This window comes from Erithacus rubecula (genome assembly GCF_903797595.1).
Source record: "Erithacus rubecula genome assembly, chromosome: 6".
NCBI lineage: Eukaryota > Metazoa > Chordata > Aves > Passeriformes > Muscicapidae > Erithacus > Erithacus rubecula.
In genome coordinates, this window is record NC_136688.1 from 57,508,723 (window position 1) to 57,533,686 (window position 24,964).

The 24,964-nt window shown below is 47.0% G+C and overlaps 1 protein-coding gene across 2 annotated transcripts; it reads right to left on the reverse strand.

Annotated features, from left to right (window-relative positions):
• Positions 1-9,811: 9,811 nt before the first annotated feature.
• On the reverse strand, positions 9,812-21,817 carry MAPK1IP1L (mitogen-activated protein kinase 1 interacting protein 1 like). Of its 2 annotated transcripts, none has more exons than XM_079307877.1 (4): positions 21,711-21,817; positions 14,228-14,255; positions 13,021-13,734; positions 9,812-12,347 (listed from the first exon to the last, which is right to left on the reverse strand). In XM_079307877.1, the coding sequence occupies exons 2-4, from the start codon at positions 14,249-14,251 to the stop codon at positions 12,336-12,338; spliced, it is 750 nt and encodes a 249-aa protein (XP_079164003.1). In that variant the 5' UTR covers positions 14,252-14,255; positions 21,711-21,817; the 3' UTR covers positions 9,812-12,335. The 2 variants fall into 2 exon arrangements, with proteins under 2 accessions (XP_079164003.1, XP_079164004.1); XM_079307878.1 differs by lacking the exon at positions 21,711-21,817 and adding an exon at positions 21,432-21,446.
• Between the last annotated feature and the right edge of the window lie 3,147 nt (positions 21,818-24,964).

Here is a 24,964-nt window from a genome sequence, read left to right on the forward strand (position 1 = left end):
TTATTTGCCCTCTGGGTTCTTTCTAGAGCCCTTGGGTTTGCCATCAGGCAGATGAAGCCAGGGGTGCACACAGAGCTGGATGCAGCCTGGTCAGGTTTATTCCATCTGAGGGGTCCTGCATGATCCCCCTGTTCCCCTGGAATACCTCAGGGAGCTGCAGTTTTGTTCCCTTTGGCCAGAGCCTTGTGTCTCCCCAGGGACAGGTCTGGGGACAGCTCTGGACACTTTGGAGTCTGTAACCAAAATCCCCCAATCCCACTAATCCTCTGGCACCAAAGGGTGCAGTCCAGTGTCACCTTCTCTCTGTCACTGCAGCTCTCTGGAAATGCCCCTCTGGGTTATTCCCCAGCCATGGAAAGGGAAGGTGTTTCTCCCACCTTCCTCAGCAGTGCCCCAGTGATGAATTGCAGAGAATCACAGCATCACTGAGGCTGGAAAAGCTCTCTGAGACCATCAAGTCCAGCCATTCCCCCAGCACTGTGTCCCCAAGTGCCACATCCACCCAAGGATGGGGACTCCACCACTGCCCTGAGCAACTGTGCCAGGGCTGGACAAACCTTTCCATCAAGAAATTTTCCCTGTTATCCCGTTAAACCTCCTCTAATTGCTCCTCTAGTGCAACACGAGGCCAGTTCCTGTCATCCTGTCTCTTGTTCCTGAGAACCTGAATCCCTCCCAGATCCACCCTCCTGTCAGGGAGTTCTGCAGAGCCAGAAGATTCTCCCGAGCCCCTTTTCTCCAGGCTGAGCCCCCTTCCAGCTCCTTCAGCCCCTCCTCATCCTCATTTGAGCTCTGATTTCCATCAGCATTTGAGCAGCTGAGCTCGAATTCGCTTCAGCTCCCCCTGCCCCGGCAGAGGATCAGCTGCAGGGAACATCCCATAGCTGACCCCAAACATCCCCTATGTTCACACCAAGTGGGGAAAAAAAATTACCAACTTCTGTTTGGGAAAGAAACACCATTTCTCTCTCCTTGGATGCTATTCCTGGGTGTCCCCCTGGGTGTTCCCACTCCCATCCCCACCCCACAAGGATTTTGGGGCTGCAAACACCCTGGATCTCCTCACAGCCCCCATCCCACCATTACCCCTAAACCAGCGGGGATTTTCCGTGCGCCCCAAACCGCAGCGCCCCGGCAGCTCTCGCTTGTCCCGCTGGCACCCCAAACCCTCCCTTCCCCAGGATTTTTGTCCCTTTTTACCCCGGATCCCCCGGGATCCCCCGGGAGCCGCATCCCCTCACCTGCGAGCGGGTCCGGCTCTGCGCTGCGCAGCGGGACCCGCCCGGGCCGGGGCGGCACCGGGGCGGCACCGGGGCGGCACCGGGGCGGCACCGGGACACCCGGGACAGCCTGAACAGCGCTGTGCTTCCCCTCTCCAGCGCTGACATCACCAGCGGGGGGTGTTAACTGACAATAATTTGGTTTTTCTCGCTGTTTGTGACTCCCTCGCACGGAGGTTCCCGTTTCCCTGCCCACCTGGAGTCCCTGCCAGATGTTCTCCTTGCCAGATGTTCTCCTTGCCAGATGTTCTCCTTGCCAGATGTTCTCCTTGCCAGATATTTGCCCGCGTGTCTCACGGCTCCATCCCCTCAGCTTTAGTGCAGCTCGGTGAAACACCCAATTGGGTTTTAAATTCTGAACATTTTCTCCTTCTCCACGGAGAAAATAAAAGCCGAAAAGGAGCTTTGCTTTTCCCCCCGTGCAGCGAGGCCGGCAGGGAACGGGCTCTGGGAGGCTGCTGGAGGCAGCTGGGATTTCAACAAACCCGATTTTATTTGAGGTTGAGGGTGAATCATCTCTGGTTTGCTCCATGGGCCCCACGGCTCAAAGCAGTGGAAAAGAACAAGGTGGATTTGTGCTGAAATCCTGATCTGCTGGGAGAAGGGGAAGGGAAGGAAAAAAAATTAAGGGAATTGGAATTGGAATGGGAATTGGGATGGAATGGAATGGAATGGAATGGAATGGAATGGAATGGAATGGAATGGAATGGAATGGAATGGAATGGAATGGAATGGAATGGAAGAGGCTGGGATAGATTAGGATCAAACAGAAGAGGAGATTTCAGTTGGAAGCCACCCACAAAAAACACCTAATTCACCTCCCTGTCCAATTCAGGGCTGAGCAAATGTTATGAAGGGATGCACCCTCTAACTGGTGCCATTACACCAGTGTAGAATGTAGAATATAGAATGTAGAAACTGCTTCTTTTAGGCAGCAGCCCAGCTCAAGGGCTCAGCTGATACTGCAGCTGATATAAAAATAATAAAAAGAGGCAAAAATATGTTGATTTTAACTCTGATTAATTTTAGTATAAATTCCTCTGGTTCAACTTTGTTTATCTAAAAGACCTGGCTTAAAAGAGGGCAGTCTCCACTCCACTGGGGCTCCAGCCTGGATTTTAACACCCTCCAGCTTCATGAAATACTTGTCAGGGATTCAGACCAAACTCAAGCGTGTAAAAATGCCAGGGATGCCCATGGGAGTGGGTGGATATTAAGTATTTCAGGGAAATATGTTTATTATGCTTAATATGTATTAAGCAATATATATAAATAATATTAGTGCATCAGAAATGCACTTAATTAGGGAGTGCTGCTTCACTTGCCTCTCACAGCACCCAACCCACGGTAAACAGACACTGAAATATCTTTGGAGGTGTTTTAGGGCAAAGGGACCTGGAGAGGATTCATCCATGGCATGAGGAGCTGGAGCTTCCTGAGCCTGTAACACAAACAAGGCTGTAGGAATCCCTTAGTGCACAGGTTTTTCCCTTTTTCCCTAAGATTCCCTCAACAAACCTTTGGGAAGAAAGATTTCCATGGAAAACCTGTATTGCTATTTCCAGGAATTTTTACTCAGAGGTTTCAAATAACCAGAAAGGTTTGCATGGCTTTTTGGTTTTTGATTTGTTTTATTCCTGTTCCAATGCCACAAGGTTTGTACTTCTAGTTATGCAACAGACACATGATGTTAAATAAAAATATTTGACCAAAAGTCAGTGAATACAGAAATCAAAACCATCTCTAACTAACTCCTGCATTTCAATAAACCAAGCTGCAGCAAGGACGATGAGTGAGGTCGGGTTTGGAGCAACATGACCTGGTGGAAGGTGTCCCTGGCCATGAAATGATCTTTAAGGTCCCTTCCAGCCCAAAGCATTCTGTGATTCCATGATTCAGCATCCCGGGGTGGCTGCTGGAGCCCTTTGCACACAGAGCCGGGATGCTGCTCATGACTCAGCCCAGGGTGACTCACAGCACACCGAGGTGTGGCCACTGAGCTTCACAATTTTGCCTCCTGGGATGCAGGGAAGGGAAATGTTGGTTTATTGCCAGGAGCCAGCAGAGCCCCCGACTTTGAGGGAGATGGAAGACACAGATCTCCTCACTCACAGCTTTGTGGTGCAACCCTGGCTCTTCCAAAGTGGGTAAAGAATTGGTCATGCCCCCAAAAAAATCAATGTTTTCTGTGGGTTTGAAATTTTTTTTAAGCACTCCCAAGTATCTTGTTTGCTTTAGAGAACCCTCAATGTCAAACAAAACCCTCCTGGGTGCCATGGGTGATTGAAATTCCCAAATTGCAAAGCCAGGGGATGGGAGATGGAGGATCCAGGGAGGTGGATCAGCCATGAGACCACCCCCCTTTCTTGGGGATGTGCTCTTAACTTGCCCTTCATTGCAGCCAAACATTCTAAGCACGATTCATTTTCCCAATTTTAGAATTCCCAGCATTTTCCCAATGGCAAGAGCCAGGTGATGTCTACCAGAGGCTGGGTCTGGCTGGGGGAGGTTGATGTTCTGCACTGCAGCTGGAACAGGGTTGTGGAAAAACACCCCGTTGCAAAAGATAATTAATCTCTTTAAAACAGTAATTTCAAACTGCTCAATAGGAAATAATGAACAGAAAACTGCTCCTCTTTTCCTGATGGTAAATTAATGTGGAGGAAATCAATCCAGAGGGCAAGAAGATCCATGGCAGGAGAGATCCTCTCCCCTTCCCAGAGCAGAACAACCCACATGTTTCCCTGCCTTGTGATTTCTGTGTGGGACTGGCAGCACCCACAGTGTGCAATGTTTGGGTTTGGGCTGCAGATCTGCCACGGGGGCCGTGCTTGGCACCATCCCAAAGTGCTAAATTCAGCCACCTCTGAAATCCTTCCTCCCTGTGCAGCCTCCCTGGGGAGCTGGGACAGCATCCCCTCCTTCCTCAGAGCTGGGGATGAGGATTGAGGAGCCCTGGGGTGACACCCTGGGGTGTCACAGCAATTCCAGCCCCACATTCCAGGGGCTGAGTCACCTCAGCGATAGAAAAGGGCATGACAGCAAAATCAGGGAGCAGGAATCTCCTCTGTGACCAGCCAGACTTGAGCAATCTCCTGTAAGAGCAGGGGCTGAAGAGCCCCTGTCCTCCTCCTCCTCCTCCTCCTCAGGCAGCCCTTTTGGGGGCTTGGTTCATTCCTTGGCTGCATCACCATCTCCCCCTCCCCAACATCACTTTGCCCCAGCACTGGGGGTAAAAAACTCCACGAGAGGAAGGTTGAGAACTTCAGCAACTCCAGCAAAGAAAGGAAAATCAGTGGTAAGGAGCACCACCCCTGCTGCTCACATCAACCCTCGTGCACCAGCAGGTCAGGACTTGCTCTCCTGATCTTCCTTTTATTCTTTTTATAAAGCACCAAAGCAGAATTCTTGCCTTTGGAGCTTCTCCGCCTGGAAAACACAAATGTGCAGCTCACCCAGTCCCCTCCTGCTGAGGCTGTAGATGAGCAGAACCCTGCTAAGGTTTGGAGCTTTTATGTTATTTAAGATGAGGAAAAGAGAAGCACTCTGAGCCTGACATTCAGATCTGAGCATGTTGCTTTTCAAGCATTAAATGAGTCTTGTAGCAGATTTTATGAAAGTCCTCAAACTCCCCCTGGCTTTGAACTTCAGAGAAATTCCAGCCTCCTCTGCAGCCTGGTGCCAGGAGCATCCTTCATGCAAATACTATTAAATAACTGCAGGAGAAATGCCTGCAGTGACCCCAAATGCTGGTGCAGATGGGGCCAAAGACCCCCATGGCTCATTGCCATCAAAATCCAACACTTTGGTGTTTTTCTTGCTTTTCCACCCTCTGGCTTGCCCAGCCAACCCCTCCAGGAACTGCTCCAACCTAAAAAGCTGAGAGGAACAGTGCTGTGCTGAAGGAAGGGATTGAATCCGTTCATGGCAACCCTCACTGAGGGCAGGGAGAGCCCCCCTTGTCTCTGGAATAAAATCCCTGTGTGACACCACACTCAGCACAGGGGGTTGGAAAAACATGAAGGGCAAAGAAAGGCAGAACTGCTCAGTATCACCCAGCAGAAAGCCTCAGTACCAACCACTCTGAAGAGTTTAAAACAACTTTACTACACAGCAATCATTGAATCTTTGAGGTTGGGAAACACCTTTAGGATCATCAAATCCAACTTCGATGTGTGGTTTTTGTCATATCTCAGGAAGTCAGAGGGGAGGGAAAGGGAAGAGCTTTGGAGGAGTCCCTTTCCTTCTTTCTGCACTGGATTTTTGCAGAGCACAGAAATTCATTCTGCTGTGAATCCTTACACTGAGCAGGGCTCAGATTTAAATCTGTGTTTGTGTTTTTCCTGCAGCAGCCACAGCTCAGGCAGTGCTAAGGTGCAGGCTATAACAACCTCCCCCAGCAGCACCATATGCCACTAAAATGCTGTTTCCCCCGATTTTTATCAAGTTCAGTGTTAAAATAATCAATAGCAGACACAGCTGCCTGTGCCAGAGGCTTTTCAGGGCGAGGGGAGCAGCAGCAGAGCCCTCTGCTGACGAGCAGGGTGGTGAAGGGGCAGCTCCAGCACCAGAGCAGAGCCCAGAGCAACCACATCGTGCTTGGCTTTTACACAGCACTCAAAAACTCATTTTTCCAACACCTGATATTTTTATTTATTCTTTTTTTACCCACTCAGAGCAGTTTTTGCTTGATGTCGCTGCACTCCCACTCTCCTCTTAGCAGCTCCCTACTCTGACAGCCAGGGCAGAACCCCAGGAGAGCAGCATCAAGGCAAGGATGGTGACAGTGGCAGCACAGAGCCACGAATGTGACCACCCCAGCATCCCAGGTTTATGTGGTGTTGCTTTCTGAGGGGAAAACAGGACAGAATCCAGGCAGAAATGCAGAAATGAAAGTCTGGCATGGAAGCTGATGAGACTTTGAAGTGCCTGAATTAAAAACTTTCAAGATAAACAACTCTGTCTCCTTGAGGAGTGCCAGCAAACCCTGGCTTTACAGAGCAGTGAGAGCAGCACCAGGGTATTAAAGCATTAATTTCCCCCACTGTAAATGAATTTAAACTGAGATATTCTGTCACATTCTCTTTGCTGGAGGGTGTTGCCTGTACCTGGAGGGAAGCACCCCTCTGAACCATTTCTGTCACACAAAGAACAGTGATGTTAAATGTTCACATCATGCCAATTAAGCACATTTATTTGAAAAGGCAGCAGAGCACAGTTACTTTTCATTACCCTTTAACAGCTCAGAAAAGGGGAGTATCCTGGTCAGCACACACTTCTGGGGCTCTCACCACGGATCTACCCCAGAACTACACTGCATTCATGAGCCAGAGGTGCCACAGAACATCCTGAGCTGGAAGGGACCCACAAGGATCAGAGCCCAGCCCCTGTTCCTGCCCAGACACCCCAAAATCCCACCCTGAGCATCCCTGGGAGTGTTATCAAACTCTCCTGGCAGGTTTGGGGCTGTGCCCATTCCCTGGGGAGCCTGGGCAGTGCCAGCACCCTCTGGGGGAAGAACCTTTCCTTATATCCAACCTAAACCTCCCCTGGCACAGCTTCATGCCCCATTCATGCCAAGCCAGGAATTCACAAATGAAATCCAGACTTTTGTCATCTTCTGAATTTATTTCAAGAAGGGATAAATTCCATATTTGCTTTTGATCAGCCATAAACCAGCACTACTTTCTTGAGAGTGATGTGTGATTCCAGTGGGAAGGGACACTGGCAGGTTCTTAGTTCTCACCTGGAATAAAACTGAGCTGATGCAGGAGTTTAGGGGTTAATTGCTACAGGAATTCCCTCCTCTAATCACAAGAACATGAGTGTGAAAGAGTAGGTAAGATCTTGCAGAGACAGCAGGAGGACCTGGAATGAAACCAGAGGTGTGCCAAGGGCTGCTCAACACAGCCCTTCCCTGTCCTGTCATGAGAAAGTTGGGAAGAGGACAGGAACACAGCACTGTGATTTTATCTGTCCCTCATTTAACAGGGAGGGTTCACTTTGGAAAGGGATGACAGGGAGCAGAGCTGCTGCTGCTGCTGCACTGACAACCCCTGGTCACTCACCTGGGTGTAACTTGTAACTTCATCACAGCTCCTCATCTGCTGCTCGGGGGATACAAAATCCCATTGTCACCACACAGGACAACCTGACCAACCTGGGGGTGTCTGAAACAGAGTATCACACCACCCCAGAATGGTTTGGGTGGAAGAGACCTTAAAGATGATCCAATTCCATTCCTGCCATGGGCAGGGACACCTTCCACCAGACCAGGGTGCTCCAAGCCCCATCCAGCCTGGCCTTGGATAATTCCAGAGATGGGGCAGCCACAGCTTCTCTGGGCACCCTGCTTCCAACAAACCTGAGATTCTGCAGGCAACAGTGACCAGAATAACACTCTCACTGTTATCAGCTGGCACTTTTAGTTAACTCATTCCACAGACCTGTGAGAGCAGAGAAGTGAATAGTAGCTCATCCCACTACACCAACCTTGGAAATGGGAAACCAGGGCCAGCAGTAAATGGAATAGGGGAGAATCCCACGAGTGGAGCCAGGATCCCTCCCCAGAGCACAGCCTTGGGTGCCAGGGATGGGCTGCAGGTGCAGAGCTCACCCCCTGCACGGCACAAACACCTCCAACACCCACCCAGGGCACTGCTGGGGATCCTCCTGCTGTCTCTGGGATAAGCAGATCCCAAGGGAGACACTGGGAGTGATTCCTGCTGTGTGGATGAGTTGATTGGAAGCTTTGTGTGAAAGCTGGTACCTGTGTGACACTCTGCCTGGGGAACTATGGCTGTTTGGTGTGTATGGAATTGCCCTCTAACAACTGGGATTCTGAGCTTAAACTCAGAAACAGGGCAGGCAGTGTTAATAAAAATATGCATGGGATGTTTCATCCTGCCACAGATTCCAAAGGGCTCTCACTGCAGAGGCTCAGGACACCCTTCCCATCAAGGTGGAAGGGGTCCCTGCCACAGCAGGGGGTGGAATGAGATGGTTTTTAAGGCTCCTTCCAACCCCAACACTCTGGAATCACCATCCCTCCTTTGGGTCAGTTTGGCCTGGCTGGGCAGTGAATCCATGTCTGGGCACAGCAATGGACCTGGACTCACCCACAGGAGTTTGGGCACCTGCCTCCACAGGAGTGGAGCAAACTGACACATCCAGAGGGGGATGAACTGTGCACTGACCCCTCTGCAACCCCTGAACTGCTTTTACTCCTCCCATAAGAATTACATAGATCACTTAGAACCACTGAAGCCTTTAGGTTGGAGAAAACTTCCAAGATCAAGTCCAACCATTCCCCAGCCCTGCCAAGGCCACCACTGTCCCTGTCCCCAAGTGCCACATCCTCATGGCTTTTAAATCCCTCCAGGGATGGAGACACCACCACTGCTCTGGGCAGCTGTGCCAGGGCTGGACCATTCTTTGCAGGATGAAATTTTCATTAACATCCAATCTAAACCTCTCCTGGTGTAGTTTAAAGTAATTCCCTCTCATCCTGTCTCTTGTCCCCTGGGAGCAGAGCCTGGCCCCCCCTGGCTGCACCCAGGGAGTTGTGCAGAGCCCAAGGTTCCCCCTGAGCCTCCTTTTCTCCAGGCTGAGCCCCTTTCCAGCTCTAGGACTTGGTCCCTTAAAAACATTCAACTGAAGTTTTTCTGGGTCTGCAGGGCAGCAATTAACCTAATTGGATCTGTATGGCTGAGTCTTTGCTGATGCACAGGAGCTGCAGACAGAATTCATTTGAGAAATCCAGAGGAAGGGACAATGTCACAGCTGAGCAGCCAGGATAAAGCACTGCCCACACACTGCACTGTGCTATTAACAGATGTAGGATTATTTTTGGACTATGGCCTAAAAAGAGCTTTTCTCAAGCCTTAAAGTGGATAAATATTTTTGTTTCTAGTCTTTGCTGTTCACTGCTGCTGTTTTTACCTTCCCTGGAGGGTGAAGGTGTGAACCAAGGCAGCAGCATTGGCCAGCTCAGTGTGAACTGCTCTGCAAGCCAATACATGGAAATGTAGCCACAAGTGATGCCCAAATTTAGTAGTTCAAATTGATGCCAAGCCCTGGAGTTTCTGTAATCCACTTTATCCCACCAAACTCCTGGGAAGTGTGTAAGAAGAGTGGTTTGGGGGTCACTTACCACATCCATGTGTGTCAATCTAGCACAGGAATTGTTCAGAGGCAGGGAAAACTCAACTCTTCACAGGTAAAAATCAGTCCCATCCCTCCTCTGGAGCAAGCAAGACCAGATATTTTCTCTCCTAAATACCAAGGAATTTGTGAACACCTGGGGCTGACATGCTACACCAGAGCCATGGTTGCATCCACATTTAATATCCCTTATGTACAGGCTGCAAATATCACAAAAGGAAGAGGAAAAACACTCACAGAAGTCAAGTAATTCTGATTTTATATTCAGGCTTTGCAAATCAAGGATGTCCTATTTTTACTATTCATTCAAGGCAAAAAGTCTACACAGGCATGTCAAAAGCAGGAATTGAAAAACAGTGAACACAACAGTCTTGAAAATACGTTTAATGTCTAATCTTATACAAAAGTGACAGCATTTTCAAAAAAATATCAAATCCTGTATTTATAGCTTCTCACTATCATACAGCAATATTTGTTTCATCTAAAGAAAATACAGCAGCAGGTGATAATCTATACTTTAAAGATGTGATTGCTTATAATTTGTATTGTAAACAAATGCAGTATGTCAACCTCAAAGCACAAGTCAAAACGAACTCCTCAGCAATTGAACTCAAAATGATGCATAGAAATGTACAAATTCCATTGCAAAAGCTTCAGGCCAGAAGTTGCTCACACTTGACATAACATGTGATAAAGTTACTACACGGTATATAGTGACACCTTGAGTTTTTACACAATAGATTAACAGGAATACCCTTTTCACTGCTATGCAAAGAACTCTGCTCACAAAAACAAAGGGGTTATGAAACAGTTTTCATGACCTCAAGAAATACGAATATACATTGAAAAACATCCCATATATATTGAATTTTAGCCTAAATGTTCCAGTAATAAATCCTGCCTATTTCAGGAAGAACCTAGAAGTCTAGTTACTTTTACAAAACCCCTTTCCAAAAATCATTACTTGCTACTTTTGCTTTATCCTTTCCTACCTCTTCCCATTCCCTGCAGAGACATATGGCCAGTGCAATTCCAACTGGAGTGCTGCTACTGCATGATCCATTCATTTGGAATAAATGTTTTTTCATTACAATGATTTACAGTCTAAGGCTGCAGGTATCAAAAAAGCACTTGAACAAATGCAGTCAATGTTGCTTATGTTAATTTTTAATTAGTCTTGCCAAGTTTGCTTAGGGGGCAACTGGGGTTTTTTTTTTTAAGGTTAGTGAAGACTTGCACTTTTGGTTCTTATTCCAAGGGTTAAGTTGCTGGGGTTTAAGTTGAAATGTTAAAGTATTTTTGTTCAGCTCCAGTACTGTCTTCCTAAAACAAAAAAATAGACATTCTTTTGCTATCAGCTTTCATGATGTTGGATTAAAGCAGCCACAGCTCAGCTGGCTTTCTCCTGCAAAAATGCTGTAGGACTTTGCCATAAAGGCCATGACTACCAAGGATCATCACCACCAGGTCACCCCATGTGCTTTTGGAGCATCCATCACACGCATGCAGGAAGCCACAAAGGTACTGGAAGAGAATTAACTCGTGTTCACAGTTCCATGATACAAAGACTCCCTAATGAGCTACCATGTGAAGCAAAATCTGTTCCTAATTCTACTAAGCTAGGAGATCCCCAGCTGGGGAGGAAACAAGCTGTCTGTGGTCCAAGTGCAGGCCATGAAGTACCACCAAGAGATTGGCTGTGCCTCGGCAAACCCTCGATGTGCTTGGCACAATCACGGCAAGAACACGAAAACTCAGGGCAGTGCCCCTGGGAGAGGCAGCTGCACAGCAGTGCACAGGCTTCCTGACATTCAATTTCTCCCAAATTCCACCTGCTCTGTGAGGTATGCAGACACCCAGCTGGGCACAGGGACAGCAAATGAGACCCCCTGGCACCCAACGGCGCAGAGGATCTCTGTCCTGACACTGCTGTGCCAAAAACTGCTGGGAAGGGAATGCTCAGGGTGGGGTTTAAGCTCAAGTTCAGTTTCCAGGGACTCTGAAAAAGTCTGCCAGGTTTACACAACCCAGCAGCCAAGTCAAATTTGAAATGACTAGAACCCAGGTCAGAAATAGGGAAGTACCTACGTGGGGATCAGTTTCTCTTTACACAGACCAAGCCAAACTTCCAACCACCACAGAATGAGAACTGGCAACAGGATGTCCTCATTGGCATGCATAAAACTCACATTTTGCTGATTCAAAGTTAACTGCACATCCAGGTTATTTCACTTGCACAGGAATGCCTGTTTGTGAACACCAACAGTGTGCTGACAAGTCACACCAAGGCTTCCAAACGTGGCTCTTCTCCTCTGTAGTCCCAGACCGAGCAATTGGTTTGAGTATGTACAAAATGCTGAGAAAACCTTCCAGTTCACATGCTCTGTCTTGTTAGTTTGAATTACTGTAGCACGTTCAAAAATTAGGTTTCTTGACTAAAATGTTGAAACACTTTCTCTATTGACTTTTTAGAATAACCTGAAAATAGACAAAATATGACTATCCATCTGTTCAATGACCAGCAGGAGTCTGGCAACGAGACTTAAAGCATTAATGGAAATTTAAGAATTAACTTTGCTTTAATTCCATGGGCCTGATTCTTTATAATCCTTACATGGCAACTCCTGTTTTTCCAAGGAATGCTTGCCAACATAAGAACCACAGGTGTGTTAGTTGATTTCTTCTCTTTGTATTTCACTTGATTAAACCAAATAATTATGCCAGCACATGAGCAAGGTAAATTGATGTAAACTGCTCCTTCATACCTCAAATGCACATACAAGAGGCAATATTCTTCATAGCCCCATACATTACTGAAACAAAAACTGTAAAAATCTCTGTAAGTAGTGGATGAAGGTGGAAAACTACAGTATTTTGTTGCCCAGAATGTATTCAGCGGTAAGGCTGCAAGAGACAAGAAGTTATGGTCAGTACAGGCTTCTCACACAGTTCATTCACAGTTACAAATATTGTTAACTAATCACAAATTCACCCTTATATTTTGTTATTCCCTCCCTATTGCTCTATCAGCAATCTCTCTAGATTAAAAAAATTACAATATTTTCTTTTTCAGAATTATTACAATGCCTTGCCCCTGTTTTTGGCTTTTAGAGTCTTTCCAAGGAGTGGAAGACCTCTGTAACAGGAAACATGCACCAATTTAACATAATTTAGCCATTCTAGTGTATATTTACCATTGTATATTTTCTAGTATATATTTCCAGTGTATATTTTCTAGAGTATATTTACCAGTGTATATTTCTAGTGTATATTTACCAGTGTATATTTCTGGTGTATATTTTCTAGTGTATATTTAACAGTGTATATTTATAGTGTATATTTCCAGTAAATATTTCTAGTGTATATTTCCAGTGTATATTTCCTGGTGTATATTTCCATTTCTATTTTCTCTCCTAGTATATTTAATATTTAACAAGTTGCTGTTATCCCACTGACTAGAGGAATAAACCAGGTGTGCTAAAACTCCTCACCTGCACTAACAGGTTTTACTACTGAATTTCCCCACTTTAAAAGTCAAACCCTTTAGAGTCATTCGAGACCAAAATGAAATACTCACATGGGGACCACCAGGCATTGATGGAGCACCAGCAGGACCAGATGGCACTTGAAAAGGATTAGGGGGTGTAGGATATAGTCCTGGAGCTGGGTATGATCCTGTGGGTGGAGGGAATGGGCCGGGCGGTGACGGTCCCCACGTTCCGGGCGGCACCGAACCCCACGGCACCGTCGGCGCAGCCCCCGGAGTCTGGGTAGGAGCAGAATATGGCCCTGGGGGTGGATATGGCATGCTGGGAGCAGGATACTGCCCTCCCATTGTTGGTCCCCATGCTCCAGAGGGCATGGATCCCCATGGCCCAACAGGAGCAGGAGGCGCAGCTGGCTCTGTTGGACCTCCGTAAGGTCGTGGAAGCTCTGGAAAGGGCATATTTGGAGGAGGATACTGCCCTGGAGGGACAGGACCCGGCACAGTTGGGGGTGGATATGGACCACCAGGAGGAGGGCAGGAGGGTCCAGTAGGAGGAGGAGGAAATGGAGCAGGCGGTCCCGGGGGCATTGAAGGATACATTCCCGTGGGAGGCGGTCCGAAGGGCACGCTGGAAGCCGAGGTGTTTGGTGGCAGTCCCGTTGGAGTCATAGGGGGGGCGCTGGGGTTATTCCAAGGGTTGGAAGCCGGCCAGCCCTGCGGAGGCTGCCCGGGCTGCTGGCCAGGCTTGCTGCTGCTCACTTTGGAGGTTTTAGCAGGCGATTGGTCTGGTAAAGCATCTGCCAACTGAAAGACAAAGGGGCGGTGAGAAGGGAGCACGCCCGGCTGCAGACATTCCCCCAGCACGTGGGCACATCCCAGCAGCAGGAGCAGAGCTCTGGGGGGCTGCACAGATGATTACATTCATTTTTGTGCAGCTCCTATCATTAAGGCAGCACAGGCATTGTGACAGGCCGCAGAGATAAAAGGCGACCCGGCACACAGAACAACAGGCAACTGCAGCACCAACCTGCAAACATTTCCCTGCATTTCCATTACAACTGTCCTGATGCCATCAAAGCACAGCTTTAACTTTGTTAAAGTCACAGCAGAGAACCCACGAGGCACCCGATGTTTAGTCCAGAGATTGCTACATCTACCCAGAAGGAAAACACCACGACTGCGACACAGAGGAAATCTCTCAGCTGTCAGCTCCCTCTTTTCCTTCAAAAAACTATGTCAGCTTTTGGAATAATCAACACAACTGGCTGATCTTCAGGAAAGAAAAACTGTTACTTACCGAAAAATCATCAGTTCCAGACATTGTGCTGAAAAGTAAGGTAAGATAAAGTGAAATTTGTTGAAAATAATAAAGGTATTTTTAAGCAAGACTTCATGAGACATCTACATTTGTCTCACGTGGAGCACAGCAGGTGCTGGAGCACAGATCAGGGTGATCAGTGCCCGTGGCTGCTGGGACACCTGAGCCAGGTGTTGCTTTGGGGATCCCCACTTAGTGAGATAATGGGAATAAATTTACTCTTTGTGTTTTAGCCCTGGATTTATTGCTGTCCCAGCTGCCTCCCTGTGCTCACAGAGAGACCCAAACATCTTTCTCTGGAGAAAGTTCCCATGAAAAGGAAAGTCCTGAGCCCCCACCTGCCTCCTCTCAGACAGGTGTGACACAGGATGTAAATGGGTCACATTGCAATTGGAAAAAATATTTTAAGCATTCATATGGAGCATATGGAGCCTGCCCAGACAGGGATGCCTGGGAATGATTCCAGGTGTTTTCTAAACTTGGAAATTGGATTTGGAAAAGGTATAGCAGGATTCTTGTGGTTGAAGTCAATGCCTCTAAACAAAAACACTATTAAATCAGGGAATCATGAAATGGTTTGGGTTGGAAGGGACATTAAAGATCAAACCCCTGATGTGGACAGGGACACCTTCCAGGCTGCTGCAAGCCCATCCAGCCTGGCCTTGGACACTGCCAGGGATCCAGGGGCAGCCACAGCTGCTCTGGGCACCCTGTGCCAGGGCATCCCCACCCTCACAGTGAAGAATTCCATCCCACTATCCCATCCATCCCTCTGGCAGTGTCCCATTCCCTGTGTCCTGTCCCTCCATCCCTTGTCCCCAGTCCCTCTCCAGCTCTCCTGGATCCCTTTAGGCTCTGCAGGGCTCTGAGCTCTCCCTGGATCCTTCTCCTCTCCAGGTGAACATTCCCAGCTCTCCCAGTCTGGCTCCAGAGCAGAGGAAATCCAGCCCTTGGAGCATCTTCACAGCCTCCTCTGGACTTGTCCCAACAGGTCCATGTCCTTCTGATATTGGGATCTCAGAGCTGGAATCCCCACACAGATTTTATTGCCAAAAATAAAAGAACTATAGCTTGCTGATGGTTTATCCTCCAGTTATTTCAGAATAAATAATAACACCAAGGGCAGAGGATGCTCTTATTTATATTCACCAACTGCAGCAATTGACTACAGAGGTGCCACTAATACATATCCAACTTCCAACATCTCCACACTTCCAAAAAAACACTAAAAAATGGTGACCAATGAGCCATATTAACAAATAACCAGAAGTGAGGAACTGTTAAAAAGATAAGCAAGAGCAGCCAGAAAGTTTTAGGGGAGAATGTAAGAGCCAGAAAGGAATGTAAGAGGAAGTACAAACACAACTGCAAAGTTGGTTCCCACAATACTCAATCCTTGTATTTCCCTTGCTGATGGTGAAGAACTGATTTCCAAGACAGAGAATGGTCTCAGGGATGGAGGTCTGTACAGAAAGCCCAGATCAAATAGGTTTATAAACTCCCCAAGATTAATATATATCCACATTATTTACATTATATTATTTATAATGTCTTCTCTGAAACTGTAAGTTTGTTGCTGTCTACACAATCTCCTGATGTCAGGACAGGTCTGGACCAGCCAAGGGGCCATTTAGCTCAGCATCCCATTTTATCTTAACAATGACCAGTAGGGAAGAACAACAACAGGAACCACACTCACCCCAACACTCCAATGATTCCCAGCTCACACACTCCCTAAGCTGTAGGCAACTTCCATGGAGCAATAACCCTCCAATAATTCCTTTTTTATAAACATATCCAGTTTCCTCACTTAGAAGAGGGGATGTCTCATTTGCCCACTTCAGAGCTGTTCCTACAACACCCACTGGCAAGGAACTCCACAGGCTGCTATTTGTTGCACAAAAGCCTCCTCCTTTTTTTGTTCTAAACCTGGATTTTACTAGTTTCACTTGTTGCACCTCCATTCTTGCAGCTGAGGAAATCAGCAAGTCTATTCTTATCCACCCTGCCCGTGCTGATCATGATCCTACAGATTTGTACCATTTTCTTTCAGCTTTCCTTTCTCCAGGCTGAGCTCCCCTGACCCTTGTGCAGCAGCTCTTTCTACCTTTGATTATTCTCCCTGCTTCAATTTAAGGCTTTTCCAAGTCTTTTGTATCTTCTGGTATGAATGACAAGAAAGAACCACAGAGGATTGAAGATGTGGGATAACCATTGATTTATACAGTATCATAATTATGCTCTGGTTTGTCTTCTATTTCCTTCCTAATACTTCTTAATTTTTCAGCTGCTTTTAGATCCCTATGGAACTGACACTTCTGTGGCAATAATTCACTCCTCAGTGTCAAGGATCAGCCCAGCATTTTATATGTGAAATTATATGCACCACTCTACATTTATCTACTCTGAATCACAGCAGATTTATTGCCATTGAATTATTTCTGCCAATTTATTACCTAATCCTTACTTTCCTGAATTGCTTTGTATCAACAAGACACTGCTCATCTCATTTCCCAAATTATTTATGACCACATGGAACAACCCAGACCTCTGTGGAAACACAGTGAACTTTTCAAGTTACACCTAATAATTTAAATAACCCATTCAAGAAATAACTTGTAATTTAAATAAACCTTTCAAGAAATAGCCTGTAATTTAAATAAACCTTTCAAGAATCACCTAATAGTTTAAACAAACCTTTTAAGAAATATGTATCAACAAAGTTGATGGAATTCAGTGCCTAATTGCATGAATACAAAGGTTTGTTAAAACTCCAGCATTAATTTGTAACAGCAGTAATTCTTTCAAGCAAGGACTCTTTGTCTCACATGTTCAGACCAAGAACTATTTGTTTAAAACTGAGAAACCAACTGAACTACATCAGGGAAGTGGTTTCTGCTCTTGTTATTAACAGCTCAGCTGTCTGAGACATATCTACCAGAAACTCAGTTTCTCTTCAAGAAATACCTCTTCTGCTAAGAAGTCATTCATTTTTGCAATTAACCACACTCAATAAGTTGGCAGGTGCTTTTTGGTGGTACTGTAGTTCAATTCACCTCCATGGGCAGAGAAGCTATTTAATATAACCCAAAAAATAAAAGGAAAACCATCATTAATATACAGACAAGTAAAAAAAATATACATAACTGCACAGATAGTAATAATATTCATCATAATCAGGTTATTAAAAAAACAGCACCAAAACAGGTAAAGAGAATCCTCATTTCTTTAAGCAGATGGACCAAGTGAAAACCAGATCTATAACAGATTGAAAAAAAGTCCACAGAAGAAGTTGGAACATTTGCTGCGAGGGAGAGAAGGAAGAGAAGAAATGAAACTAAAAGAGAACTCAGAAGAAAATCCTGTGATCTGTCACAAAAGTGACAGAGAGGAGTAAATTCAAGTTAAGCAGTGGGTGAACACTGTTAAAACAGGAGTGCTCCCCAAATATCAATATCCCCAATATTTGTTAGCAGATAATTCCCAAATATTTCTGTACCATGAAAATGAAGGGAACAATTCTGCTGCATGATTTATGAAAAAAAAAGAAAAAAAAAAAGTAGTTAAGCATAGCTTATAATGAGATTTAGTGGTTTTTTTACTTTGGCAAGCAGACAAGAGTAACATTTGTTGGCAACATTTGGGATAACTGAGCCCATGCCAAGCATGTCAAGGATCCTCTTGCAGACAGGATGGCCTATTTCAGGGATGTTTTTTAAACAGACATTTAATCTGGGTACTGCCACCTTCATTTCATAAAAAAGAAACTGAAATTACCCTTAACACTCAGACAACATATGAACTCATCTGTACTTAAACCTGCAATCTATATTCCATTCAGGCTGTTCAACACTAGTTAAAGAATTCCAGTCAAAACCTTACAGGAATATCAATTATATTATTACAATTATTGCCCAAGGCGTTCACATGCTCACTAATTAAACTCAGAGACAGTGTCAGACAGAAGATCTCCAAGTAACTAAATTTTAAAGTCCCTTCTGGTGACACATGGGCTCAAGATTTTAGAAAAAAACCCCACACTGTATGGTGGCTCGATGGGATTTTTAGAATCACCAGATTTAACCAATGGGCTCCTGAATTAACCAATTATCTCTTGTGCTGGTGCACTGATATCAGCAGAGAGAAACCCACCCATGTCACAGACACTTTTCAACTCTACCCCAAATTATCTTCCCTGCAGTTGGGATGAAGAAAGAACAAATGGAAGGAGGGTTCAGTTCAAGCCATTTGGCAGGGAGCAGAAACACAAGAGAGCTGGCAGCACTCAAAGTGAAGTCCTGCTTGCATCCACTGTGCTGTAAGATAAGATTGCCTTTGTTTTCCCAAGGCCAACGCCCCTGGAAACATCTCTGCCTTTCCAGAAGCCCAGAGCTGCCAGCTCCAGCTCTGCTGGGCAGGGCATCACCTCTCAGCCACCCTGCAGCACACCAAGGGCCAGAGGAGAGAGATAATCAATGCCTAAAAAGAAAAAAAATAGGCTGTGAGGATCTGCATCCCTCTCACCCTTTATCCTGAAGAGCCATGAGAGGCAGGAAGGACTTCACTGCACCTGCCCAGAAATGATACCCTGCAAAACCTTCAGGCCTCCTGGATATCCATGAGCTGCTCCCAAAATCCACCAGCAGGCAGGTGAGATGAGCAAGGTTGGGAAGCACGATTGCAGCACAGCTCTGGCAGGACAGTCCTTGCTTCCAGCAGCCTTCACAGCCAAGGGGAGACTCAGAGCTCAGTGCTGCGTGTGCCGTGCTAAATCCATCCCACTGAGCAGCTTCCACAACAAACCAGCTCCAAACCCTCCTGGATTCCATCCATCTCACTGAAACTATCATGTAGTAGCAATTTTCCCCATGCTTTGGCCTTTCCTGGCTTTTATCCACCAGCAATCCTTACAGACCCTCTTTAGCAAGAGCTGTCCAAAGCATTTTTTCTTCCTTACCCCAAAACGAAGCATCAACTGCTTTCCTACTTCTTTTTTTTTTTTTGGAGTTGTATGACATTTTTCCAACACTTGATGTGCCAGATTTAGTTCCTGTCTCCAAGATCATTTTTTCAGACACAGAAAAAGGTTTTCTGGCTATGCAACAGGCTGTGCTGCATTTCCACAGGGTGGCACGGCTGCCTCGGCAGAGAGGTTCCTTTGTCACTCTAACATGACTAATTCCTACCAGCACAACCTCATCCACAACAGGATTTCTGCCCACATAAGTGTAACTACCCAACATAGCACACGGAGAAAATGGAAGAGACACCAAGGCTTTGACGGCTTCTAAATGTTTTCTAAAATATGCAAATTTCTGCAGATTCGGGCGTTAAATATCAACACTTCAGAGCCTTTAAAGAATCCCAGAATGGTTTGGGTTGGAAGGGACTTTAAAGCTCATCTTGTCCCACTCCTTGCTATGGGCAGGGACATGTTCCTGCACTAGACCAGGTTGTTCCAAGCCCCATTCTCTTCCAGCCACAGATTCTCTGAGCACCCAAGGCACTTCACAGGGAAGAATTCCTTCCCAGTATCCCATCCCCCCCAGTATCCCATCCAGTGGGAAGCCATTCCCCCTTGTCCTGTCACTCCATGCTCTTTTAAGCAGCCCCTCTCCAATTTTCTTGCAGACTCTCTTCAGGTACTGGAAGGCCACAATGAGATCACCCCAAAGTCTTCTCTTCCCCAAGATGAACCATCCCAAAACTCTCAGCCTTTGCTCACAGGAAACCTCCTCTGGCCCTTTCCCCATCTTTAAAGCCTCCCCAGTGCTCAGATACCATAAAATAATTTGGTGTGCCCTGGGTATCTATCCATTGGGAGAATAAAGTCAATTGACAAATGAAACCAACAGCTCTGTCATCAGTGGCTATCAGAGGTTTGGGGATATTTCTGCCCCTTTCCCTGTCTGTTATAAATGAAAAAATGACAAAGTCAGTTTTCAGATTTTTCAGGATGTCATTAAGATGGATGCCCAAATGTGGCATTTGTCATAAATTGTCAACTACCAAAAGAAAATAATTCTTCTAAAAAAACAGAGGTCCTGGCAGTTTCCAAGACCTGTAAAACACAAAGGCAGAAGGATCTGGATTCTGTGCCAGCTCTTCACCCTCATCAGGCCATTGAGTTCCACAGCTGCCTCCCCAGCAGGGCCAGGGCTGATCCCTTCACCTGCTCCCCAAACCCAGCCCGTCTGTCCCCACCCCAGCAGGCACAGGGCACAAGGAGGTGCCTTGTTTGTGTGCCAGCTGTGACACAAAGTCAGGGCACAACACAATCTCCCCTGCCACAGATCTCTCCTGTCCACACCAGCCAGCCCTGGGAATCCTGTAAAAGATCAATTAGTCCAGCAGCTTGGAATGATTCAAACTGATCTTTTAGAGATGCTTCTAAATTATCCTGAGAGCTACAGAATCCCAGAATGGTTTGGGTAGAAAGGGACCTTAAAGCCCATCTCATTTCACCCCTTACCATGTGCAGGGACACTTTCCACTATCCCAGGCTGCTCCAAGCCCATCCAGCCTGGCCTGGAACACTTCCAGGGATGGAGCAGTCACAGCTTTCCTGGGCAGCCTCTGCTCTCCTCTCAGGCATTATCAGCTTAATTACTGCAATTGTTTTGGATGAAAAAAAAACCATCCACTGCGAGGAGTGACCATCAAACAGCTTCGCAGGTTTTTGGTGTGTCATCCCCAAATAAAAGATCAAACCCCACCTCTGACACCAACCCAGACACCTTTCCCAGGAAAAGCTTTTCAGGATTCACACATGGCCCTGATAAAATGCATTTGAATGAACTCAAGCCTCAAGAATATCCAAAATGCTTTTCAGGACTGGCCTGACATTCGCCACAATTTTTTCCTTCAGCCCTGATCTCCACAGGTCCCGGGAAGGGCAGTTTCAGGGCGTGTCATTTTGGATTCCAAAAGACAAAGCAGCTACTTTTGTTCTTACTTCACTGGCGATAACGCTGAGTACCACGAGATGAGCATTTGCTGTGGAATTCACCTGGAAACAAGTTTTCCATCAAAACCAAATCCTGCTAGGCGGGCAGCACTGATACCACAAAGCCAGCTGCCTTAAACACGTTAAAAATTGATAAACCAACTTCTCATCAACTCTGAAAAACTGGCTTTCCCGAGCCCTTCTTCAACGAGGAAGCTTTAAATGAAAATCACTTATATGCAATCCACGCTCATTGATGCGCTCATTAATAAACTACCACCACACAACACCAAAAAAAAAAAAAAAAAAGCCGAATAAATGTTTAACCCAGCCAAGACAGCGCTAGGGAGTCCCCAGGCCCCGCCACGAGCGACCCCCGGCGCTGTGCAGGGAGCAGCACCGCCCGCCCCCCGCAGGCGGGGCGGCACCTCCGGGATGCGCCGGGCGCGGCTCCGCGGCCGCTGCCCCCCCGCCCTCCCGCGCTCCCCGTGCTGGCGGCGGGGCCGCGGGCGGTACCTGTGCGGGGGGAGGCGGCGCAGGCCCGGAGGGACGCGGCGGCCGCAGCTGCACCGCCACCGCGACGGGCACCGGAACCGGAACGGCGTCACCGCGGCCACGCCCACCCCGCCACACCGGAGAGGCGCGCGCTGGGCCACGCCCCTGCACGGCCGCTGCGTCACCGGTACCGCCCACCCGCGGTGTGGCCACGCCTCTTTACGGGCGCGCGGCGCGTCACAGGCCGCACCCATTTCTGACCACGCCCTGTTCGTATCCCCGCCCATAATTGTGCGTCACAAGCCCCGCCCATCCCAGCAGCGCTGGCTGGCTGGAGTCACGTGACGCCGGGCGCGGCTCCCGCGGTCACGTGACGCCCCCGTGAGGGGAGCGGCCCCGCCATGTCCCGGAGCTGCTGTCAAACAGCGTTTCACCGCCGTTCTCACCGCTTTCGTTAAATAAAACACAAACTGCTGCCTTGATTTATCGCCCCCCCTCTTCCGTGAATCAAAATCTGCACCAGCAGCTGGAACCAGCAAAGTGCTTTCATCTCTGTCCAGTCAACGGGAAAAAGTCGACATATTCGCCGTGTATTAAAAAAAAAATACAAAACCAATTTAACTACTAAGAAATTAAAATGTTATTTCTATGTACAAGGTGAATTGTCACTGGTGGTTCCAGTTAAATGAAACAAGAACATTGATTTGTTTGGACCTACAGCTGCCTGCACAGGCACTTCAGCAGAAGCTGCACAAATCCTGTCGTGTTTAACAGTGTAATTAACACTCACATAAACAGTGTAATTAATAATCATATCAACAGCTGCTTCTCATGGATCTATATGGCTGCTGAAAACCCAGTTCTGATTTTCTTTTCTTGCAATAGGAAGGTCTGAAGTCAATCCTGACAGCTCCAACAATTCCATCTGAGCCTTGTCCAAACTCCCCCTCAGCCCTGGGGCCATCACCCACCATCACCTCATCTTGCACAAAACCCACCACAATTTCATTTTAAGTTACCCCAAACCATTCAATTTTCGCGTTTCAAGCTGTTATAAATGGCTATTTGGACATGTTCAATTTGTCTAATTGAAACAACAAGGTTAAATTTAGCAGTGATTTATTAATAGCAGCAATCGTATATAAATAAATGCAATCAAAATATAGGAGTTACATAAGTGTGAGTAAATATAAAATTTAGCAGCAATTTAAGTATGATAGTGGTATGGTTTGGTTGAATAAAGCATAAGCAAGGGATTCTCCTGTACGTGCCAAATCAGTCAAGCTAAAAATCTCACTCATATCCTGTTTACTAATACATATTAATAAGAATCTTCTAGAAAGTTCCTCCTCGTTTCTGTGGCTAAAATCTCTGTCACTGTGTTGTATTTCATGTTTCACCAGTGGTCGGGGTCTCTCCTCCTTTTGGGGTCTTGTTTCCAATGAAGGCTTTGGGTTTTCCTCAGTGCTCACTGTGTGACCTTGCAGGTAGCAGAGCTGCACTGAGCTTAGAGTTATAAAATTAAATACATGTTCCCACAACAGTCCAGTGTCCAATGCTTTGGAATCATCCCAGTTTGGCCCAGTTCAAGGTTGAAAACCAATTTCAAGATGCTGTTCTTAGAGTTATACCCTTCCTCACAAACATCTGGAGGATGATTCCATCTGCTGTTTAACCATTCCCTTTATCCCTTTTTCCTTTATAACAATTAAACGCAATTTCTCTATTGCTCACACAGCAACAATTTTGCTACTATCGTTACAATTTAATTAGCACGTATCACACACGTAACAAAGCCCAAAGTTGAAATGTGCGTTTTCCCTTTGCCCTGGGTGTCCCCAGCCCCAGGGGGGTTCCCTGCCCTGCCCTTCCCAGCTATGGCACTAATCCCCAGCCTTCCCCTGCCCGGATCATTCCGTTCAGCTCAGCAGAATCGTGGGCACGGCCCCTGCCCAGCACATGGTGCTGGCACCCTTCCCTGGGGAATGAGCATCTATTTGTGCTTTTCAAGGTCGTTGTTGAAGTGAGGAGGAACATTCAGTGGCAGGAGCAGGAGTGTGAACAGCAGGGAGAGGGGGGAGTCTGCCCCTCTGCTCCATTTTACTGGGAGCCCACTTGTGTACAGCTCTGGGGCCCCCAAAATCAGAAGTTCAGAGGAAATCCAGGAGATGCTGCAAGGGCTGGAGCCAGACTGGGAGAGCTGGGGGTGTTCAGCTGGAGGAGAAAATGCTCCAGGGAGAGCTCAGAGCCCCTTCCAGTGCTAAAAGGGGCTCCAGAGAACTGGAGAGGGACTGGGGACGAGGGTGACAGGACACAGGGAATGGGACACTGCCAGAGGACAGGGATGGATGGGATAGTGGGAAAGAATTCCTGATTCTGAGGGTGGGGAGGCCCTGCACAGGTTGCACAGAGAAGCTGTGGCTGCCCCTGGATCTGTTGAACTGTCCCAGGCCAGGTTGGGCAGGGCTTGAAGAACCCTGAGATAGTGGAAGGTGTCCCTGCCCATGGCAGGGGATGGAACAGGGTGGTCTGTAAGGTCCCTTCCAATCCAAACCATTCTGAAATTCTATGGTAGCTGTAACAGGCATGAAACTACAATGTTTTTACCGACTAATTTTCTTAAATAATCACTACCAAAACTAAATGGGCATTTGCTATAGACCCCATCCCATAAGAACGTGACAACCTGCCCCCTGAATCTAAATAAAAGCCATGGAAAATTCAGGCTGACTTCACAGCTCTTTCACAATTGCCTTTCTGAATTCAGTGATCACTGGGAATTTCTGTAGGAGCAGCACTTTTTGGCAGGGCCTCCTTGGGAGAAATGAGCAAATCAGAATGCAATCACTCCTCCTTCCAGCTGTGCTCAGGGCACCTTTGCTTTTCCATGCTTGAAAGGGCAGCTCTGTGGGCGGCTGCTGCCGTGTCCTGGGCTGCCAGTGGTGACAGCAGGAGTCCCCAGAGCCTGAGCTTTCTTCCTGGTAGTTAGAAACCCTAATTAATGAGCAAACATGCAGCTGACAATGATGGTGATGTCTCACTTTAAGTGTCAGATGGGGATTGCAACAGCACTTTTAATCAATAATCTCAACCAACCTCTCCAATCACACAATATGCAGAAGCACAAAAGGATGATGAATTTTTGAACTTTTTCCCCCTCCCTTGGGCAAATGCAGTTCTTCAGCTGGGTATGTGTATATGCTGAAGGCTGTGAGATGAATCCCAGGATGGTTTGGATTGGAAGAGACCTTAAAGCCCATCTTGTCCAAGGACAC

Excerpts from the sequence above, each read along its gene's own strand:
- MAPK1IP1L (XM_079307877.1), bottom strand. The coding sequence starts at position 14,251 with ATGTCTGGAACTGATGATTTTTCG. Across the intron at positions 13,735-14,227 it reads CTGGAACTGATGATTTTTCG|TTGGCAGATGCTTTACCAGA; the intron begins GTAAGTAACAGT and ends TTTGTCTTTCAG.